We start from the raw sequence: 24,532 nt of genomic DNA on the forward strand, positions 1-24,532 counted from the left end.
GTTCAGAACAAGAAATAATGCTTGTTAGAATTGTTTCAATGTCTGCTCAGAATGCTCAAAAAAACTTCCCAGTAAAAGCTTTCTTATTACATCAAATCAACATTAATGCTTATATGCCCTAAACATAATACTAAGAGATAAAAAAAACTACCAAATAAATGTTTCTGTAATTAGAAAGCTAACAGTCAGAGTAGGTGATGCATAAGGAGACACCAACAACCAGTTGTATTTGTCCTTGGCATTGTTAAGGTTAATGTCTGTTAATCAAAAACTAACATTAGTGACAAATAGCAAGCATTCTTTATGCTTTTTTCCAAGCGCATTAAGAATTAGTTTATTTGTGAAATTTTTATTCTTGCCCTGGATTTTTTCTTTTCAAGTTATTAAGAGCACCGTAACACAAAAAAACACCCCAAACAATAGAACGACAATATATTAATAGGGGAAACAAATTTACATTTAAGTATTCTGATTTACTTAATTATTAAATATATGGGAGACTAAGCATTTAAGTATTATGGTCTATATAATTATTAACATATGGAAAGCTCTCTTTCTGTACAGCTCTCCACAAAATCCTGCTGCAAATCTAAAATGACTAAATATACTAAAGTAAACAAATTAATACTCTTTACCTTGTCTACAGCAGAGACCTTAGCTCCTTTGTCCAGAAGAAGCTCTACTATTTCAATATTTCTCATCTTGGTTGCCTTTATAAGTGGTGTTTCTCCATCCTAAAATGGAAAAGTAGGCCTAATATAAAAATCCCTATATCCTCAAAATCAAGACAAAAATAGTGATTGGGTAAGAAATTAAATCCAAAACTTATAAGGTAATTTTTATTTAAATATGTTACTGTGCAAGTAACAACACTTCAGCACTTATGTTTGTGAAAAAGTACCCCAGACCCAGCATTGGATTAGAATCAAAGAACAAAATACAAACAGAGAAAGACAAGATTCAGATACAATACAAGGTATTTGAAAAGACCTCAGTGCTGTGCATACTTTCTCCTTTTTTTTTTATTGCTGCACATGCAATTGACAGTGACCCAAACTCCTGCTCAGTAACATCAGAAACCCTTTTCCCCAGTTTCCAGTAGCACCTGCTCTCTAGTCCTTATTGCTGATCGTGTCAATGATGCTGACATAAAGAATCCACACACTCCCTGCTATCACGGATTTAATAGGAAATCATATTTATGGGGATATCACTATTGCTGAAAATCTGTATTTCAGAAAAAAATATTCTCTTTTTTACAGCATGCAAGGTACCAACACTTCCTAAAAACTGCATTTAATATAATCTTAATCACATAGGAGCTGAGCAAAGATGTTAAACAAAGCAATTCAATTAAAATTCTGTTACCTTGGTACATGTTTCAGTATCAGGATTGCATTGCAAGATATCCCTCACCATTGTAGCATTTCCTTTCTCAACTGCCCAGTATAAGGCAGTTTTATTATCCTGAAAAAAAAAAGAGTATTAAAAGCTAACGGTATTTTCATTCAGTTCAATAAATTTCATAAACTGTATATAAAGTACAGCCATAATAGATTGAAAACAGCATATAATAGAGCAAATTTTAGCACAGCTTAGGGCAAAGGGAAAGGCCACTAAATCCAACTGCACAACAGTAGAATTTGTGGGGAGGATGAAAATCTGGCAAGAGAATACAAATCTATTTTAAAAATCCTTGTGCAATGTATTAAGAGGCTTTAACAATCCAAGCAGATTCAACCTGTCTTGAAACAGTTTCAAAAACTACAAACTGAATACTACAAGTATTCAGTTTTAACTCAAATATAAAAGTCTTCTAATAAAATAAAATAACTTTTTTTCATAGGCCAGGCTGTAAAAGTCAAGGGACATGAAAGTCAACATCAAGTACCAGAATGCTGATCAGCCAGACATTGTGTCACCAAACCAGGGGGAATGGTTCAGAGGTGCAACTCTGCTTGTGTCATTAATTTTCAACTCCAGTGATGTGTGCTGTCCCAGAAAGTCTCTCTGCCTGCAATCTTTTTTAGCCTAGTGACTGCATCACAACTCTTTCTGTTTGATGCGTTACTTGTGTAGAGACATTTAAGAAAAGCCTCTGAACACACACCTGCTTCTAAGCAGGAATGTCAAAGTGCCTCTTGCAGCCTTCTACCTTGCTTGATTCTTTCATTTGCAGCTCTTCCACTCACGGGTTTCACAGCAAACTGAATTTAAAGCCTTTCTCAGCAGTTTAATAAGCCTTGTCACTGATTTCTTTCCTCTCTGACCACTTGTGTTTCATCTTCTCTATCCTTCTGTCAGCTGGCTTCCAACAAGACACAACCCTGAGGTAGTCAACTTCTCAGCAGCAACATCAGCTACACAGCCAGGCACAGGTCTGCCGGATGCTCCCAGCTGGGCCCTTCCCCTTACCAGACAGGCTGAGGAGAACACCACCTGAGCTCTCCACTGCCCCAACACTCACTCTCGAGCCATATGTTTTATTTGCTGAAGGCACCCACCAGCTAGTGACCATATGAATGAATCATCAGCAAGGAACACAGTTGTTGGAAAGCTGGACAAGACTCAGCAACTTTGCTGTAACAGCACGAATTTGGGCAGTTAACACTTCTCCCCAGAACAAGTCTGGCTGGCAGGCAGCTGCAATGCCAAACAGCAGGGGAGTTGCTAAACACTACTGCTCATCTCTGATTTTGACACTGCTGGTCCTAAACTAAGACCTGAAATGCACAGCCAGGACCTTCTTCTGATGGCACTGACTCCAGCTGTGCCAATAAGGCCACAAAAGTATTCTCTAGATCAACCACTGCAAATGGTTATTCAGGCAATTTCACACTGCCAGAAGCCACAAGCTTCCCTGCCACCAAAGAGGCTGGGTCCTCTTGCTATTTCTATCTTGCCTCAGTCCTATCAAGATGTTGAAAAGCTTCAGATTTTCAGACCCATGTCAGCAAGAAGCTGAGATACACAGGTTCCAGTGGCAGGCTAGGGAAGAGATCCAAATACCACTTTTTCTCCAAACTAAAAGCTTCCTGGCCTCTCACAGATGCTCTGCATCAAAAGCAGGCACTGGATCTTTGCAGCTCTCAGTGACCACTCAGTTTTGTGTTCAAACTTGGCAGAACATGTGTGCCTAAAAGTAGAGTGGTTTGAATAGCTTCAAGCAAACAAAAGCAAGTTGAATGTAACAATAAAAACAACTACCTGAGCTTCCAACAGAAGAACAAAAATAATACCTTGATCAAAGGACAAAAAAGAAAGAAGGGGTAGGTAGAAAACAAGCAAATCACTGACAATAGTGGTTAACATAATATAGAAAGTTGGTGGAGATAAGAACCAATCAAGCACAGTGACAGAACTGAACTGACAACAGATATAATCTAAGGTGCATCATATTTAATTTATATTAAATTTAAAATATTATCAAAATAATGATATATATATTATATATATATAATAAGGGTTTTTTTAAGTATGTCACTATTTTAAATCTGTTCAGTAGTGCAGATGAAATAAGTTGAATTTATGTCTTTTGCTTTTCAACCATTATATAAATTAACTGAAAAAAAATGCTGCTTAACAAGTCATTACAATTACATATATCTTAAAAATGGCATAGTAACAAGATGTATTTTTCCTGATTGATGGAACCTGGCTTTCCTACAGAGTAGACAGAGCAAGTTTTAAAGCCCTGTTTTCAGAAACACAATATACTTTTTTGGTATTCCAATTCACATCCTATTTTAGAACTACTCTAACACTTACATTGCTGTACTTACCTGACCTCTGATATCGATATCAGCATATTTATGGAGCAGGGCCCTCACAATTTCAACATGACCACCTCTAACAGCCCCAATCAACACTGTATCTCCACTCTAGAAAAAATGTGAAAGAATATTAAACATTAATTAATACTAATTAGGAAAAAGAAATGTAACACAGAATAAATTATAGCCTCAAAATGCACACTATTCCTACTTACATTAAGAAATCTGCACTTGTTTTTAAGAAAGATACAAATATAGTTCTATCTCGGAAAAAATGGGTATATAAAATAAAAAATTCTAGCCTTTTTTTTCAAAGAGATTAAATTGTTGTGGAAAAACAAGCACTCCAAAAATAAGTCTAGCTTAAACTACTATCCTAAAAAATAACAGCATAAATTATAATGAATATGAAAAAAACACATTTGTACTCTATGTTCATAGGAAGACCAACCACTCACAGTAATAACCTTCTTAAAATCAGACAATAATGTTGACTGTCTCCTTTAGATGTGTCAAAGCTGACAGAAGACTTCAAGAATTTTGAACAATTTTATGCCTTTTTTTTGGTGCAGATTTGCCTTCTATCTTGTTTACATACACTATGCTGTTATAAAAAAAAAAAAAGCAAAAGGCTGATTTTATCCCCAAACGATCAAAAGAAAGAATATTTTGGTATGGTAAATGGAGTTGTATATTCATAAAACAAAGTTACAATTGTACCTAAGGCTTCTGATTTTAACATACTTAAGCATATACCAGAATTTCAGAATATGAAACCCTGAAATTAACTAATAGTCTTTTTGAGATGACATAGGAAAAATAAATAAAAGTATTACAAAATCACAGGTGTGGAACTCAGAGAGCTCAGTAGTAGTAAATCCCCCATCAATCACAGTCATTACACACCTGGCTGCAGACCAAGAAATTTTCTTTATCAAAATCTACTCTAGCATCTGAAACTATGAGTACTCATTGTTTGGTATATTTTTGGAATACAGTCAGCTGCACTGATAGCTGTAATTTATCATTCCTAAAAGCACAGGAATGCAGACCTCACAGAACATTGTGGAAAAAGAGGTAGGGAGATTGCAAAGCATTTTCTTAGATATTTAAAATTTTGCTTTGATATGTGCCCAAGACCAAATTTGTTGTCACATGCAACACTGCAGCTCAGTACCAAACAATCTGACAAATGCATTGACACTTGAAATATAGGAAATGCATCCAAAAAGTCTTTTAAATTATTAAATTAGGAAGTTTTCCTCTATTCTCTGCAACCCCAAGCAATCCAACTTAGAAACTGGCAATGTAGCCTCAAAAACATACTACTGCTCTGAACTATCACTGATCTTGACAGAGGCATCAAAGTTTAGGGATTTAAGCACCTATAGCCCCAAGGCTGCAGTGCTTGGCCTGCCTCTGACACTTCAGAAAAACCTGACTGAGAAAAGGACAATGCAGACAGTCCAAAGCACCTGTAAGCACCCAAATAAAACCCTGAGCAAGCAGATTCACACTCTGGGCACTGTCCACGCTGCACACGTCTGTTGAGCAGTGCACCTACAGGTCAGGCACACGGAACAGCTCAGGTAAACAGTGTTACATCTACGTCTTAACCCAGAGCTGAAGTCTTCCTTTAATATTTGCAAGTGTTCTAGTAAAAAGTTTCATCACAGAAGATAAAGGTCCATGCTGATTAAATGTATACTTTTTTATAAAATGCATTGGTTTGCAATTTTAACAGCAGTAACAAACGTATTAATACACAAAAACCCCATCCCAAATCTACAGATTAGCTCAGTATTGATATTAATTCTTGTTTAAAGAAACACTATTTGACTTAAGTGAAAACCTAATTGCTGATGAATAGGATTTCTACCAAAGAACAAGGTAGTTATTTCTTCACATTTAACTCGAATTCACTTTTTTGCCCTTCCTTTAAACAAAAAGAAGAAACAAAAAAGATCAGCAGCGAATATTACCTTGAGGAAGGGAGTGACTGCTTGCATTTTAATTTTTGTTTTTTAATACATTACAGATACAACAAATTATCTAAGGAAACTCTCAATTCCAAGAATCTCAAAGAAAAAGAGTAGTTTCTCCAGTTTATCACACTTGTAATACATAAAAATACCCCTAGGTGGCAGAAAAATCAGAAAGCCAGAAAAATCACGTATTTACAAATCTGCATACACTGGTATTTAAACATACATTATTATTGCATATATATAAAACAACAATTATGATGAAAATTTACTCACTCGATCAGGAATGTTCACATAAGTTCCAGCATCAAGAAGATCCTGCACAATTTCAGTATGTCCCTCCTTCGATGCAATCATCAAAGCTGTATTTCCATCTTTATCCGTCAGGTTTACATTTGGGTTCCTTTTCAGTATTTCTTTTACTGAGTCAGTATAGCCGCCCTTCACTGCTACAATAAGTGCAGTCATAGAATTCTTTAAACAAAACCAACAGATTTTATTGTACAGTGGATACAGCAATCATCGTTACATCAGCAGCTTGAGTAACAAAAGGTTACTCAGACATTACTCTCTTTGCCATCCAAATGCTACTTCAGTTTTGTGTTTTAAAGTGTACACTTTTTTTTAAAAAAAGAAACAAAGTACAAGAGTAGAGAACACTTAAAATGCAAACAGCAAAGCTCACATCAGTTTATTATAACTCCTGAATGCCACATGCCTGATAAAATAATTTTCTTGTCATATGGGAATATAGTATAATCAGAGCACCTAGGTCTACCAATGCTGTTCACAATGAGGGTTTTTGCAGAAATAATCATATGAATACCAGAAGTTTTCCCAATTTTCCCCTTTTAACTGTTTTTTTTATTTTGATAAGTAATTTAAATGTAATCTGTTTTATTTAAAAACAATATGCAGCTGAAAACTCCTGATAAAATTTCAACTTCTGAAAAGGCCCAGTCACCAGTCACCTATTTCAACAGATACTTTCTGTCTGACTTATTTTTCAAATAGCACTGAGGAATAAGATATTGGACATATCGGACTTGGATACAGATTGAATTTTGATAGTGTTAACCTTCGGATGACAATTACCTAAATTCATTATGTTCATTAAATCTTACACTTAACATACTAGTGTGCCCACTGCCAATACAACTCCCTAGTTACATCATATTTTTATTAAAAGGCACAAAGAAGTTTCAATAATTTGCACATGCAGTCTGCAAATGGCTGGAAAGTAATACACTTAGAGTAATACTAACATTTCATCCTTTCATGTATTTCTTGGTATTTGTATTATAAAATAACACAGGCCACATGGAGGTGCACTTCTCATCACTGCAAAATGAACAGTTACTTACAGCTCCTTCTTGATCAACATCAGCTCCCATCTGCAGCAAATATTTCACACACTCCAAATGACCTTTCCTCGCTGCCCAAACCAGTGGGGTGGTTCCATACTGAAAAAACATTTACAACATTTTATCACGTTACTCTCTGAATACAATCTAGAATTTATCCTATACTTTATTGCTTCCGTTTTTCAAAGATAGAATTTGGTCTTGCAAATTAATACAAACATTTGAAAAGTCACTTCAACTTTTCTTTTCTTCTGTAGATGGTAACTGTAAGAATTATTTTTCTATATAACCTAGGAAAGCAAGGTTTCCAATAGCTCAGAAAATAGAAGGGTGCTCCACTGAAATAAATGTGCACGATCATCTTCAGCATACTATGGCAAAACCTCTTTCAAGCATAACAACTAATTCTAATTTCATGGGCAAAATATAGCAGCACACGTTTTTCCAACCAAAATCTCACATTTTACAAGAAATTTATCAAGCATTACATAAATTAAATGTTATTTAGATATAACTTACTTTGTCAGAGCAGTTCACTTTAGCTCCATGTTGCAGTAAGAGATGTACTATATCTGCATGGCCCCGTCCTGCTGCCCAAATAATTGGATAAACACTGTATTGCTTAGAGTTAAAAAAACAAATAAATAATTATAGTCTGAATTATTTTAATTATTTTCCACAAACAAAACAATGCTCCAAGAGAAGTTAAACCCACAGAAGAATGAATATACAGAAAAAAATGTAGCTACATATTAATAATTGTTACCTAGTACATTGTCTAGATGATACCTAGAAAAACTCTTCAAGCGAGGTTTATAAATTCACATCCTCATCTTAATACGAACAGGAAGGAAGCAACAGACAGCTATGCAATATCCCTAAGCAATCAGGACTGCAGAGGAGTCATGCCATGCAAACCAGAGGAAATCAACCATCAGAAAGGTTGTTCTGGCCACTGATGCTCTTCCTTGATTGTTCACTGTTGCCTCAAACACCAGAGAACTGACAGTATAAACAAATTGTTCAGTCAAGCTTCAACATGGCTATGCTTTTATAGAATATCCCTATAAAATGAACTAATCTCAAAATATTAGGTTTTTTTAATTCTCTAGTACGTATGGTACACATTTATATAGTCTAAGCCTCTAAACTGCACACATTAGTTATTCAATTAACTTCTACAGATGCAGAAAAATGACAGTTGTTATACAAGTAGTATTAGATACACTACTTGTCTTTTCTATTATTTCCTCTCCTGATAATTTGAATCTTATTATAAGCTATACACTCATTTGCTTCAACTAATGAAGTTCAAAATTAATAAAAAACCCAGTGGCTATCACATAGATTTTTAAAGCAACTCCATAAAGTACAGTGACTAATGTCATATTGCAAAAAAATGCAAAATGTTTAATCAAGATAATAAGACGAGTGTACAATGCAGAACCTTCAAACATTCTGGAGGAGGGATCATTTAAGACTAAAACTTACCATTCCTGTGATGTTTGGATTTGCTCCTTTCTCAAGCAGCAATTTAGCTACTTCAGTACGGCCTTTGTATGATGCCCACATCAGGGCAGTCCATCCTCCCTGGCAAGCACAAATCAAAGAAATGTAAAAACTGAAAAATAATGTAAATAATGACTTTTATTTCATTTTCTGTTTGTCCTAAGACTGTTTTGCAAATCCAAACCATAGCAAGGATTGGCTACACGATATTGTAATCCTCCTATTTATGTAGAATAAGTACATCTATGAAAGGACTGATTTCCTGCTGCACACAAAACTTCACAAAACATCATGTTCTACATGTTGCTTAACACTGAATTCAGATTTCAAATGCATACAAATCCCACCACTGTATTAAAAAAAACAAACAAGAAACACATCACTATGTTAAAACAAAAGTATAGAATCCAAATCAATTAACATTAGAAGTTTACTTTTGATTTCTGCAACAGGCAATCATAAGAGCAATTAATATCAAACTGCATTGATGTGTTCATTTACCTTTGTAAACTAGGAGAAAAAGAGGTTTCACTGCCTAAGGAATTTGACAGGTCAGGTAACCAAAATTAATTTTAAAATAACAGTATGCCTCTGATAACTGTAACCACAGTTTTTATTTATTTCTCTACAATAAACTTCTGGGGAGGTTAAAAGATCCCTTGACTGATACAGGGCTAAAAATCAAGCACTGGCCATGTGAATGTGCTTAACATTAAATGAAAAAGCTGGATTAGTGAAGATGCCTCAGCCTTCAGACAGTGGAACTTCAATTAAAGGAAGCACTTGGACTCTCCCCTAGTGGTTTTCCACACTCTAACTTAAGCAGAGCAAAATTAGTCCTTGCATGGACTAATTTAGTACTGATTCCATGTTCTGTCAATGGAGACAATCTTCAGCTCTTCAGAGGCATCTGACCCGAGAATCACATAAGCAGCTTTTGTAATTCTTTAGGTGGACTGGATTGTAGCACCCACTTTCCCATACAAAAATTTGGCAAGATGAATGAACAGAAATGTCAAGATACTGAAAACAAGGACAGTTGTATGAACAATCACAGCTGTCCAGAGAAAAAGTAAATACTCCTCACAGTTATCCTCTGGGAAAGATGACATTTATTTTACCAGAATACCTTGAAAAAAAAGCCACTACCATCAACAAAACAGACAAAAAAACCCCAACAGAAATCCACAAACCAATCCTCCTCCTGCAAAAAAACTTACCCACACAAAACACACCCAAAAATCAAACTGTTCTTCAGTTTAGTTTTTTTCCAAAACAAATTAAGAGGGAAAAAGTAGATCTAGAAAACCAGTTGACTTTATTGAAAGCAACTACTTTACAAGGGTAAAAAACAATATTTAACTATAGGTTCTTTTCCACTTTGGCAGCACTGAGTACATAATTTAAGAATGAAAGAACATTCCTTTGTTTTCCAGAACTGAAAATGTCCAACTCACAAAATTGTTCTCCTTACTAAAAACTATTTTATTTTTACCATAGGATAACACATACCAAATCCCGATGCTCCAAACTGACATTATAATTGAGTAGCTCTGCTACAATAGCTGTATGCCCTTCTTTAGCTGCTGAAATAAGAGCTGTCCAGTTATCCTACAAAAAAACAAAACAAACTCAACATTTTAAAGTAATATTCAATATTCCGATACAATTAAACCTGTTTTTCCAATGTTTAATCCACAATAGGAAATCCACAAGACCTTAAAGTAGCTGTCCTGTTAAAAAACAAAAAGTACTAACAAACTCACGGTGTGCCAGTTATACACATGGAAATACAAAACAACTATTTCAAATCTCCCCTCCAGTTATCTGCTCCCCTACCCAATATCCATCCCTTTCCATTCCGCAGTTCACTGTAGGTTATCTTAATAATTTTATAGAGGAAGCAACACCTACAAAGGATTAAAGAATGAGGTCAAGACCTTGAAAACTGCTGAGAAGGGATGAGATGGTAACCAAGATGGAAAATGTTGGTGGCCTGTATGTAATGTCCCAAGGGACTAACACGAAGGAATTTGGACCACAACTTTTTAGATTTAGGATCACTTCAGGAGATACATTTCCTCTTGCATTACAGTAATTTTCCACCTACTACTCCAACCACATCCAGGTGTGGACTACTGTTTTATATGCTTATAATTATAGCAACAGTTTATAAGGCAGATGTTCTTCCTAGAAGTATAGAAATTGTGACATTTATAGCAACTGTAAGGAAATGTCTCAAAAAACAGAGACTGGTTTTTTTTGTTGTTGTTTATTTTTGTTGTTACTTTTTTTATTATTATTTTAAATGACAGATTTCACACCAGGCTTTTCCTGGATGGTCACATTGCTGTAAATAAACTAAGTGCAGAACTGAAAAAACACAAGCAATATCCTTTTTGTGTGTTTATCACTCTTCACTGGAATATACAGACCTTCCAAAACCTTTTAACATCTTTGTCCTGTTCATCCCTTTTGGGCATCTTTCATCCAGAGTCAACGTCTTTCTCAAAGGCATGAAGACAATTCATAAATTTGAAACCCTTCTCTGCCACCATTCTGGCTTTCACCTGAAATAATCCTTTAACCTAAATTCTCCCTCAGTATTTACTGAAAAAACCCACCAAAACCAAGAAAAAAAAAATTCCAAACAAACATAAAACCCCCAAACCCACTGACAGACCTCAACATCACTGAGATGAGCAAAATCACTTAGACCTCATCTTTGATGCTGTATTTCTCTATTCTGCCTAACCTATTATATTATAGCTTCCCAGAACTAATTTCCCACAAGAAACAGCAGCAGCATTCAGAAGAGAGCCTCAGACATTTTAAACAGCTTGAATATCCCTAGTCTTTATGAGAACCCAGAGGAATACAAAAGCCAAGGAATTTTGGATAAAATGTCTCTTATATGTCATCATTTTCCACCTGATATTCTTCCTCCTGCCCCCAACACTAACCTAAATTCCCTTTCTTTGCCTGCCTCTCTTGAAATTTCTTGTTCCTCCACTGTTCTGTTCCACCATATAAAGCACTAATACTTACTGCATCTTCCAAGTTGCAATTAGCTCCCTTCTTGAGAAGCTCCTGGACAATTTCTAAATTGCCTTGCTCAGCAGCCAACATGAGTGGAGTCTGGCCATTCTGAAATCAAAATGACAGGAAAAGTGATGCACTGGAAAGTGACACAAATGACACACTTACATACACAATAAAACCCCCCAGAAACTACAGAGGAGCATTGTTTCCACTTTTTAATTGCTTCTGAGAAGTAGTAAGAAGGACTGGTTTTCAAACTATGCAGTAAACTCACAAGAAAAATGGAGAACATGGTATTAAACCCTGTCATATAGGCAACTTAAAAAAAAAACACCAAAAAACCAAAATCCAAAAAAACCAACCAAACAAAAAAGGCACAGACAAAACCAAAGCCCCTCACATATTTCAGACATCAGAAACGGCTATCAAAAGAAACAAATTACATTATTGAACATCTGCCTTTCTGAATTATTTGCTCACCGAAGACATCTCTAATACAGCCTGTTATATCCTTACAACTTGAACTAACTCAGTCACATTGTTAAGAAATTAATAAATAAATCCACCACAGGAACCACAATGGCCATTAAAACATGCACGCTGATTCAGAGGAGCAGTTGCCGAAGCCTTGGAAAAAGTAGCCAAGTTCTATATACCCCACTGCTGTCTGACTGTGTACAAAATACAGACATCATTCCTGTCCTGTGCAACACAGGTTCTTAAAAGACAGTATCATCTCAGGGAAGATGAAAGACAGAAAAACCTGTTTATTTGCCTTAGAGGTGTTTTAAAAGTCAGTTACAATCTGTCATCCTTCCATCAGCTACTTCTGTGTCAGCAAACTTCTGAGATACTTTTCATCATACAGAGTAGCTGTAAAACTTGCTAAATTTTACAGTAAATTTGTTAATTTCAACAAGTTTAATAAATGAAGATAATTTTTCCTGGCAACTCTCCTGTTTTTTTCCCCCTAACATAGAGAAAACTCAAATTATCTAGTCTCTAAATAATGTAAAACCTACATGTTAGGAGTTATATACCAGCAATTTCCCTGATACGAATAAAAATCAATGGAGAATAAGAATATAGTAATATCAATAATTTTCATTATTGAAACAGTTAACAGTACAATTAATGAAGATATTTGATGATTCTTTCTACTCTTTACAGACACAAAATCACAGAAACACATGGCATCTTTGAGAAAAGCTTTCTGGTCCATCAGCTATTCCCTAGTCTTCACAGAATCTTCCCTGTGACATTACAGATAACCAACAGTATTAATCATGACAGGATATAATGCAATATCTAACAGAGCAATTTTTCACAGAGAAAAATTAAACTCTTATGTAAGTTTATGCTGTTATAACTGCATTTTGCACATATCATTGCTTCTAGATCCTAAAGTACATTTTGTATCAACAAGCAGTGGGTTTTAGGTCAGGTCATAAAAAAAAAATCTAAAAAAAAAAAAACCAACTCAAGAGAAAGGCAAATACTACATTTTAGAAAAGAACAGCTCTCTCTGGAGAAGAGAACTGTCATAACTTTTGTTCTTTAAGATGAGCTCTTATTGTGAAGTTATTATTTTGGGAAGACACATTCCAAGTGATTTTGGAAATCATGCCTGACCACTCTAAGTGATGACATCACTTGTTGGTGAATGAAGAGTTGAGGCACTGTTTATGACATATCTAGCAAGTATTTAGACACTCTGTCCCACAACATCCACACAGGGTAATGAAATATGGACTAGATAAATGGACAGTGAGGTGGACTGAAAGTGGCAGAACTGCTGGGCTCAGAGCATTGGGATCAGCGGTACAAAGTCCAGCTGGAGGCCAGCCACTAGTGAGGGCATCAATACTGGGATTCTGTTTAACCCTTTCATTAAGGACCTGCACCTTCACAGCCTACACAGAGCTGGGAGGAGTGGCTGCCATCCAGAGGGACCTGGGCAGACAGGAACCTTATTGTACTGAGTACATATTTTAGCACGGCCATTCTTCTCACCTCCTTCTGAATAGTTACTCTTGTTATCACTCTGATTGTCTTCCACAGGTGGATAAAACAAAAGGATAGTACAAACTAAAGAAAAGTATGTCTGGGCAAGAGGAGGCTGTGAATGGGAAAATTAATCTCTCCTGTAAGAAGTGTCATACAACTGCAGACTGGTTTTGGTTTTCTCAGACAGATGTAAAACTTTTCAGAAGGGTTCTGAAAACATCCTTTCCTCTTTGTTAGAAGACTCTCAAATAAAAGTATAATGTTTTAGCAACCACCATGAAGATTTTACCAAGAGAGAAACAAAACATGATTACTACACCTGTGACATCCCGATAATTCCCAAAAGTTGCCCAATAGTCTATACACTCCACAAAAACTAAATACCCATATTTCTCACAGGCAAATTAAGTACTGTCTATTTGTACATCACAGCTCAGTCTAAGTATTGGAATAACCAAATTATAAAGGAGCACACCTATATCTTTTTAGGGAAATCAATCAGTGGTGTTACCTTACAGATTAGTGCTCTCTCAGTTTGTGAGAGAACAGAAGATTCAGAATTGAACATGCAGAAGATTCTTCAGCATCAAGAGCAGAAAGAAAGGCACATCAAAGGAGAGAGGAGGATGTTAGGATCAAAGTGTATCACACCAGGCAAGCATCTATCATTAGCTGTTAAGTTATCCAAGTATATAGTCTGAGAGGAAAGAAATCACACGAGGGAGAAGGATGTGCAGGGAAAAGGCAGAGAGACAGACTTGCTCCACTTAACTGAAACTGCTGGCATTAATGCAAAAAACCCATCCACACACAGACTGACTGGGACATCCTAGTTTATCTGGCAACCAACCAGATCAAGATACAAAGAGTTGGCAACAGTGTGGGTGATCCTACTATTGGACAAGTCACTGCAGCCTGGGAGGTCCTGGCACTAGCAAAACTTCTCTCACCAGGAACCTTTTTAGACCTCCAGTGGCATTCCCGTTTCAGTATTTTCTTTTTACCCAAGAAGAAAAATGCCTTGGCAGATCCAAAACTGGAAAGAGAATTGCACTCAAAGCCATTGAATTCCAAGGAAGAGCTAACACTTAAACAAAACTCCTGTCATTGATGCATATGTACAGCCCCCTCCAATGGATTTGAAACTGATTCAACTACCCATGTATGTCTCCAGAAATTACCTTCTCCAATGCAACATATTAGAAGACTGAAAACATTAGGTATTAGGGGAAATGACCTCTGCAAAAAAAAGGCAGTTATTGAAAGTCAGGACACATTTAGTCCCACCAAGAAGAGACAAAAATTTGGAAAAGAAGGTGAAGGCAGTGACACTTGATAAAATCAACACAATCTGTCTGATTTCGGCCATGTTGTTGAAAAGAATTACCAGCAGAAGGAACAGACTTCTCACACTGCACGCCAGGTGGTGAGGTTCATGTGTATGCTCTGAAACTTAAAAATTCTCCCATCTCAAATACCCCCCAGCATATGTGCATCCACAGCATGGAATGAATGTGCCAATAATGAAAGAAAACCCTCTTAATTGAAATCAGATCTAATAACTACAGTAAGCCTAAATTCTGTACATTGTTTTCACGTTTGCATGATGTTTTTTGGTTGGAGATTTCTTTCCAAAAGACATTCTTTCCATCTTATGCAGATTTTTAAAAATAATGCAACAGAACACGCATTTTACAAGACCTACTTATTAAAAACATAAAAAAGTTGGAAAGCCAGTTTTCTGTACACTACTAGATGAGCAAAAAAATTGCCCAGCCTGTCAGACCCAAAGGGTGATGGCCAACTGCTCACAGTAACTGTTGCCCTGTTGAGAGGGCTCGATTCAGGGCTAACATTGTAGGATCTTCTTCAACCCCCAGCACCCTGAAACAGAAAACAGCTCTATGGGTTGCTCCAAGCTATAGAAAACAGCTGATATGCCAGAGCGTGGGGATGTTGCTCAGAGGAAGTTCACCAGGCTGGAAAAATTGGCTGACGACCTCCCTGAAGTGCAAATTCAAAGGCAAATTCATAGATTGGAAGAGACTGACCACAGGGAACAGCACTGGCTGGGGACTGCCTGCCTGGGGAGCTGCCTGCAGAACCAGGCATGGGGTCCCAATGGACAAGAGGGTCATGACCCCGCTCTGCACCCCGTCAGCAACACGGGCAAATCAAACACTGGGCTGCATTACCAGGAGCACAGCTGGCACTCCACTCAACACTGGTGAGGCTGAATCCAGAATACAGTGCTCTCTCCCAACAGAGAGACTCCCAAAAAGAGAGAGACTGACAAACTGCCAAGTCCAGCAACGGGGTCACCCAGTTATGAGACTGGAGCACAAGACATGTAAGCAGGAACTGAGAGCTGGATTTGTTCAGTCTGGAAAAACAGAAGAGCAAGAGGGTTTCAACATCAGTCTTACACTACCTAGACAGAAGGGAAATCTTCAAAAACAAGGATAGATTCTCCTCAGAGAAAAAAAGTAAAAGTCACAAGATGCAGCAAAGGAGATTTAATAAATAAAATTAAAAAAAATATGTTTGAAAATGTTTTCAAACACAGTGGTTAAGCACTGGACCATTGCTCCTCTAGACTTATGTTTTGGGTACATATCTTTTCACCTAGATGAGAATCTGCTCAGAGTAAATTGCAATATATAATCCCATTTGGATTGTATAACAAAGTATCTCTTGGCTGAAAATCAGGATGCAGGGGAAGGTTTATCATCATCCCAGGTTTCAACCCAAAATGAACAGGGCAAGAATGCACAGGCAGTTGGATCTATGAACCAAGAAGCAATTCCTAGCTGCAGAAATACAGGTATAAACTTGATTTCACAAAGGAGGGAGCTGTGTTTTCCAGCTGAGAAGAACTTCCAGAAAACATACACAGTAAAAGATGCTGAGGTGCTGACAAAGACTGAACACACAGCACTAAGCCTATGTAAAGGTACAGCAACTGCTTGAAAAAGACCCTGGAATGCACGTTAAATAACAAGTGTGATCTCACTAATTATTCATTCTTTAACTAATAAGCTGCAATATGAAACTGACCTTTTAAAAAATCATCTTACCTCATTTCTCTCATCGACATCCCTGCATTTCTCAAGAAGTGCTTTCAGAGCAGGAACATTTCCTTCTTCCACATAGGTCAACAGACTCTGACTCATTAGACTTGCCATCTTCACAGAGTATTTAAAATGCTTCTATGTAACAAAGCTTATCTGTATTTCAAGAAAGGAAAAAATCAGCAAATAATCAATAACATCTCTGACATTTGATATGACAAAGCATGAACTGTGTATGCCAATAAGTTACTGGCTGGGTACAAATACTTGCCATTCTGCTCAACAAAATACTGTGGAGACAAGGGCATTAAAATGCACTACATTTCCATGAAAGGTCTTAATCTTTCTAGTTCTTAGAAAATTACAGAAATTATTCTAACTTCACAGAATATGCCGACTTGGAAGGAACCCATCAGGGTCATCTAGTCCAACATTTACTCCTGCACAGGACCATCCCCAAGAGTCACACCATGTGCCTCAGAGTATCATTCAAATGCTTCTTGAACTCTGTCAGGCTTGGTGCTGTGACCACTGCCCTGGGGAGCCTGTTCAGTGCCCAACCACCCCCTGGGTGAAGAACCTTTCTCTGATATCCAACCTAAACTCCCCCGACACTGTATTGCCTAAATGAATATTTTGAATGTAATGCATAGTAGTCTCCTATTTGCATAAATGTTTCTGCATTATAGGAATACCTGGATATATTGCATACATACTTTATATATTCTACTTATTTACAATATAATCCTTATTCTTTATGTAGATAAGCAGAACACTGAGACTAATCAGCATTATGAAATACAGTGATTCTATCTAAATTGCAGCCATAAGGAACTCTGAGAAACACCATTTACTAAATCAGTGATCATCAACTTTATCCAGACATGCCTGCATGTGATGGCACGTTGTTAAGTCGCTAGTCAAACTTCACATGGCTTCTGTTAACTGATTATGTTTTTAACCTCTAATATTCAAAACAGGAAAGGTTTTTCTTAGTTAAGGCAGACCATTAAGAACCATTTCAGACTTTCTAAAAACCTGTGTGCTAACGAGTTCAGAGCACCACTAGTATTACTGTGCCAAATTTATACACATACAGCTGCAGAAGCCGAATCATGCACTGTACCTAAATTAAGTTTTCTTGGACGCAGAACAGGCTGTGGGGATGAACACAAGACTCCACCACCCCCACACCTTTCTCCTCACCAGCTGCTGACAGGATCGCAAAAACTCCAGTGTTAGCTAAAGACTACCACTTAGGCTATTCTCTACCAGGCAGAAGCCAAAGACTAGTGCCTTTCCCGGGTGAATGTTCTTACTTTTACTCTCACATCAAAGCAGCCAATGAATTTTTCTGCACTTCCAACTGAAGTGGGGCAAAAAGAGACAGAGGAAGCCAGCAGGAACTTTATCATTCTTAGCACCGAGAGTTCAGATTCAGAGATTTAAAATACATAATCTAGCTCCACTTTAAGCTGCTTACATAGTCTGTAACAGTATCACACCATCCTTTCTGCTTTACCAAGTAAGTATGTATAGTCAAACACAGTGTTGTCAGGATATGTTAGACACAACCTGAGCTCCCTCACAGTACTGCAGCCATCAGATGACCTATATACAGAAATGCCTCGTTCATAAAAATGCCAGTTAACACCTCAGCTAAGATGACAGAAGCTCTGGGTACGTGTAAATGAAATTCAGGCACACATGAATGTCTAGTGACAAAAGAAACTACAAACTATATGAAACTATAATTCAGACATTATTTAAAACTGACACCTAAAACCAGTAGAAAAATAACCATAGATCTAAATCTAGATGTGAAGCCCAGCATCAGTTTTCTCAGGCACTGCCCAAACAGCCAGTCTCTCCCGCAAGAAAGTTATAAATAAACTAAGACCACAAAAGGTCTGTCACATTTACCCTACAGCTAAATTACCATCAAAGGGTAAGCAGCACAACAGTTGGTGTCATACACTTGTCATTTTTTTCAGCAGAAGGAAGGGCCAACTGAGAGGTTGGAAACTTACAACAAAAAACCCACTAAAGTACACCAAAACCAAAAGGTTTGAAAAGAAACACTGCTTTTAGTGACTCAGTGCAGGCACACTGGCTCCAACTGCCATTTCAGACACAAAAATAGCAGGAAAGTCAGCATCCTGCCCAGCATCCAGCTGCCACCCAGAACACCCCACCTCCCCTGTGGCCTGCAGCAGCATCTTACAGCCCTATGCAGGTTTCTCAGGTATTCTCAAGCACCTAAAATGACATTAGATATTCAGACGCACCTGTATTCCTCCCATCATTTTTTACATTTGACAACAGAAATTCAGGAAATGTGACTTGCCATCACTCCACTGCCACTACAGCCATTTTCTGATTTTCCTGTGCAGTGTCACAGCCTCTTTCCTGCAGCTGTACCTTAAATTCCCGTGCTATTTTCCATATCAAATACTAAACCGAAAACTGTACTAAAAAAATCCACAAAACATGACCAAAAATGCCTCAGCAAATGAATTGTGCTCTGCAGTTGCTATCAAAATTTCACCAACTAATTCTTAGTTAATGTGACAAGGAAAAAAGTATTCAGCATTGCTTCTTCCTCAAAGTAAGACTCTTCCCTTGATGTTCCCTTTGGACATATTTCCAAAAGGCAAAGGCAGCCCTGCTGCACTGTAGATAAGCATCCTGCTCCAGAAATCCCAGTTAGCAACTGTGCAGCTTCTGCCTTAATGTAGAGTTCAATCCCTAGGGGCAACTTAAACCTTTAACTAACAGCAACACACCTGATGCCAATAAACACATCTAGAGATGTGTTTACAAGATCCATGCCAATATGACTTTTATGAAATGGAAAAAGATTTGTAGGGGTGAACCATCTCTGACAATATTAGTATTCCTTGTCCCCTATGCTTCACTGTCACGTAATATCTCCTTCTTAGAATTAATAAGTCTATTTTATAAAAACAAGAATCACAAAATCAAATATTATAACTGTGAATTTTATATCCTCATATATTTGCTTTTTATTTGTCCCTTTTCAGACAAGCTTCTAAGAGCACCTCAAAAGATCAGCATCACTGAAGAGCTTTATGAAAGCATGGTTTAGGGACAACCACCACCATCCAAAACCACAAAAACCCCCACCAATCCAGAAACAAAGATTAGTAAAAAAAGGGTGGTGTTAAGATTTTTGGAAACTTTGCTTTATTTCTTCTCCTCAAGAACACAGATCACGCCTGAAATTCGGCTGAAGTCTGTTCATGATACTTTCACTCACGACAGCACATCAACATAAACTGAGCACAGCTGCAGTCTGACTTTTTATTAAATAAAATTTATGTTATTATGTTATAGAAGTTAAACACTGTACTCAAAGTCTATATGTGTGCTGGTCACCAAGGTGCGATTTCTTCCAATGCTTCAGATTTCTTTTAAATTATCATAAAGACTTTAGAACAAGACTCTGAGGTACAGTCTCTAGCTAGAGAAGTAACTCTATTCTGGCCCCTCCCATGGAAAAAGCTCCTGAAATATATAACCATACCTTTCAAATAACCCTAGAACAAAAAAAAAAAAAAAAAACAACTCTAAATGGCTTATCCTTGAAGAAAATAAAGAATAAGAGCATAACCCAGCCAAATTTTGTAAATACAGTAAAACAGTAAAATGGTACTGTAAAACCAGTACCATTCAAGAGCATCCTATATATAAACGCTCCTTAATTGCTCAATTAACACATTTACTTTGTTCTTTGACACAGTAGTATTTTCACAATCTATACCAAAAATTTCAATTAAAACCAGGAACCCATCTGGAAACCAATCTCCTTTCCAGTAAGGATTAATGTTATTATTTTTCTCCCACATCAAAGTGAGCCAATTCCCAGTCCACAAACCAGCTTTTCATTCACAATCTTGAATTTCAAGCTTGAAAATCTCACAACGTCCTCAGGCAGCAAATCCTGGAATTTTATAAAACTAAAAATGCACCAAGAACTATGAAAAGATATAAAGAGCACAAATGGTCAGGTGAAGGCAATGTTTGCAGAGAGATTAACCTGTTTTTGTAAGGCTCTTGCATCCTGAGCTGAAGCAGATATACCTTTATCACTGTTTTGGAAAGACTGCAAAAATTTGTTAATTTGCATAAATGTAGTTTCTCTCAACAGCACCAATACTGACTGCAGAGGTCCTGATAACTCAAATCTGCAGATATTTTATGTACTCTCAGAATTTCATATCAGTTTTTAACTACATACAAAAACCATTATTACACACTAAATTTTCCGACTATCATCATCTTTTCCATAGCTCTTCCCCATGTTTTTTTATTGTGTGAGCAGTGATTCTTTTATGAATAGATACCAAAACTGGTCAACAAATACTAACATAATTGAGAAGACTTTCTTTTCTTGTTTTGTTTTCAATAGGTAAAGACAGCAATGACTTATATAAGATTCATACTTTTCATCATACAATGAAAAAGATTGTCGCCTTCTTTTCAATGCTTTCTTCTATTTCCAGACACAAAAGCCACCTTCCCAACATGCAACACTGTGGCAGATTTTCCAGCTAACTGTAAAAGGAAATAATTACTGTGCTGCTGGAATCTGAGCACGTACAAATCAAATGCGTAAATACGCAGTATTTCACCCTTTCAACACTGGAAAAGACACCTTTTCAAGTTAGATTTAAAAAATGAGAAACACAAAAGAATTGCACATATGAAATTTATTATAAAGACTAACATAAAGCAGTTTCATATCCTTACAGGTTTTTACGCTATATGATGGCATAAAGAAATGAAAACCAGGCTGAAACATCACCTTTACTCAGGCTGCAGGGAACCTTGCTAACACAAGCATTGCCCCCCTTTAGGACATCTTATTGTAATCCCTTCCTTAATGGACATACTTCTCAAATACTAAGAGATCACAAGTCAGGCATCACTTGAAGTGGTAAATATTTTTAAATATTTTTTCCATGGAGACTGAGTCAACTAGGATTCTGTTTACAGAACAAATTTTCAGGACAGCTGAAATGAGTCTCTAAAAATATTAATTTCTGGTGTTCAGAGCTGGAGAGAAATAACAAATCTAAGTTTCCATAAGTAGTCTACACCCACACCTCTTCTCCAGTGTCTGAAATTCCGGTGTGACTAATGACCTTATGCTGCTTTTCAGTTTTTCCTTATTTATCTGGGAACATTTATTCTACTTCTCTTAGCCACATTCCTATTATCCAAATGTGAAACATTTTAATAGATTACCTTTTGTTTTTTGTTACTTTCTATCAACAAACAAAATAATGTAACTCAAAAATTCTAAATACACGAAAAGTGAACTAAAGCTAGAGACACAGACATTCTTCTTTTGAAACCCAAAGCCAACATGACTAAAAAATGTTCGCACAAAAGGAGGTCTCTCTGGCTGTAACCATTATTACTGTACACAATAAGAAATACAGGAAATCAGGGATAAACAAGCCCTTTTCTACCTCATGCACTCAATGCAACGGCCATTTCCAAATATTGTAGTGATGGATTTTTAAATTTTTTTTAATAAACCAATGGAGACTGGGGATTACATACATAAGACTGGAAAGATGTAGATACATATCTCAAATAAAGTGCTATTGTCAGCTGATAGCAACTATGTTCTACCCTTGTTAACAAATCAGTTTAATTAGTTTGTGAAGTATCTGATAAAAGTATCTATAATTTATTAGAGAAAGTAGTTTGAGAAAAAATTTAAATACAGTCAATGAATATTAATGTGTTGCTAAAACATGTGAATTCTAAGAGATAATTCAATTCCTGTACAAAATACAAAATGCTCAGTCTTACAAATCATTATTTTGGGTTTTAAATAGATCAAATAAAGAAAGCAAAGAGAAACAGGTACCCTTATTAAAGGTTTTTTAAATTATACCAACCAACACAAATCAGTTGTCAAAACCTGTATAAAACACATGCAAGCACAACAAGAAAGTCTGCAACATCACCTTACACGGCCTCATATGGCCAATATGTTTCTCCGCACCATAAAATCAAGGGTTTGTTAGCCACAGACACAAGTTATAAGGCAAAAATCTAACTTTTACAGTATTTACACTTAAGGAAAAAGTCAATCGTGTGATGCAGATCTTTAAAATGAAACATTTCATAAGCTGTGGTCACACAGGATTTCAAGCAGATTTGAATTTCTTATTAACCAATTTATTTTAAATAAACAGTGCTGCAGAACAAAGAATAGATGCCTATCCAGTAGACAAGGAGGTAGGTTTTCTTACACGTTCTGATCTCAGAAGGGCCATTAATCTCATGATTCAAACACTTTTCCAGGAAAAGTCATATTATTCTTCCCCTCATCAATCCTTTACCAAAAGCTATAGAGAGGAGATCACTTTTCCAACCAATTTTTAAGCATATATGAGCAGTGGCAAAGCCCTACTACCTTTCAGACACTTTGCTACTCTTTCAGTGGTGTCCTGTTGCAGGACCTGAGGCAATGGGCACAAACTAAAACAAAGAATCATGGAATCAATCACAGAATCAATTAAGTTGGGAAAAGAGATCAAGTATGACCGAACACCACAGTGTCAACTAGATCATGGCACTAAGTGCTACATCCAATCTTTCCTTAAACACTTCCAGGGACAATGACTTGACCACCTCCCTGGGCAGTGTCTAATCGCTCTTTCTGTGAAGAAATTCCTCCTAATGTCCAACCTAAACTCTCCCTGGTGCAGCCTGAGGGTATATTCTCTCGTCCTATTGCCTGTTGTCTGGGATAAGAGGCTGATCCCCACCTGCCTACAGGCTCCTTTCAGGTAGTTGCAGAGAGCAATAAGATCACCCCTGAGCCTCCTTTTCTCCAGAACTCCCTCAGCGGCTCCTCACAGGATTTGCACTCCAGACCCTTCACCAGCGTCGCTGCCCTTCTCTGGACTCAAAGGAATCTCTGTCTGAACATGAGGGAACACTTTGTTACTGTGAGGGTGACCCAGCACTGGCACAGGCTGCCCAGAGAGATTGTGGAGTCTCCGTTCTTGGAGACACACAAAAGCCGTCTGGGCACAGTCCTGGGTGATCCACTCTTGCTGTCCCTGCTTGAGCAGAGGGGTTAGAGAAGATGATCTACGGAAGTCCCTCACAACCTCAACCATTCTGTCATTCTTTATCTTGGAAATCACATGCCAGAAACTTTCCTTATCTACCGTTATCTACCTTTCCGAGTCAACAGAAGGAGAGGAGCAGGGTACAAGAGGTTCCCCGGCCGCCAGGGCGGGGATGACAGCGAACCCCGGCCGTGCCCCCGACACCCCCACACCGAGCCCGGTCCGCCCCGCACACGGCGCCGCCGGAGCCCCGGGATGCCGCGGGCTGAGCGGCCCCGCGGCCGCTCCGGGCCCGCACCCTCCAGTGAGGGCACCGGGGCTTTTGGTACCGCGCCCCCGAGCCCACCGCGGCCACGGATCGCCCTCGCTCCGCGCTCCCCGGGCCCCTCCGGGAGCGGCCCCGCGGTGCCCTTTGTCTGGCAGCGGCAGCGCCGCCTCCCCACCCCCCAGCCACCGTGTCCTTCCCCTGCCCTTCCGCGCCCGGCCCGCGCTCCCCGCCTTCCCCCCGCCACTCACCCCACGGCCGGGGGGACTCGGTCCCTTCGGCGGCTCCCGGGCCCGGCCTGACAGTGACACAGAAGGAGGCGGCGGCCCCGAGCGCTGCTCAGCTCTCCCCGGCGGCGGCGTCCGCCATCTTCGCTGGCTGCGCCTCCGCCCGCC

General features: G+C 37.9%; 1 protein-coding gene across 3 annotated transcripts in view; it reads right to left on the reverse strand.

The window, feature by feature from the left end:
• KIDINS220 (kinase D interacting substrate 220) overlaps positions 1 to 24,532 on the reverse strand; it is a 77,653-nt gene extending 53,121 nt beyond the window's left edge. For all 3 annotated transcript variants that reach the window (XM_050315831.1, XM_050315830.1, XM_050315829.1), the window contains exons 1-11: positions 24,389 to 24,532; positions 16,758 to 16,907; positions 11,680 to 11,778; positions 10,144 to 10,242; positions 8,614 to 8,712; positions 7,642 to 7,743; positions 7,123 to 7,221; positions 6,035 to 6,232; positions 3,783 to 3,881; positions 1,369 to 1,467; positions 636 to 734 (exon numbers count right to left, since the gene is read on the reverse strand). In XM_050315831.1, the coding sequence (XP_050171788.1) occupies positions 636 to 734; positions 1,369 to 1,467; positions 3,783 to 3,881; positions 6,035 to 6,232; positions 7,123 to 7,221; positions 7,642 to 7,743; positions 8,614 to 8,712; positions 10,144 to 10,242; positions 11,680 to 11,778; positions 16,758 to 16,865 (1,101 nt within the window). In that variant the 5' untranslated portion in view covers positions 16,866 to 16,907; positions 24,389 to 24,532. The remainder of the gene's footprint in view (positions 1 to 635; positions 735 to 1,368; positions 1,468 to 3,782; positions 3,882 to 6,034; positions 6,233 to 7,122; positions 7,222 to 7,641; positions 7,744 to 8,613; positions 8,713 to 10,143; positions 10,243 to 11,679; positions 11,779 to 16,757; positions 16,908 to 24,388) is intronic.

Source organism: Myiozetetes cayanensis, unplaced genomic scaffold (assembly GCF_022539395.1).
Source record: "Myiozetetes cayanensis isolate MyiCay16 unplaced genomic scaffold, myiCay2020 scf2-11, whole genome shotgun sequence".
Taxonomy (NCBI): domain Eukaryota; kingdom Metazoa; phylum Chordata; class Aves; order Passeriformes; family Tyrannidae; genus Myiozetetes; species Myiozetetes cayanensis.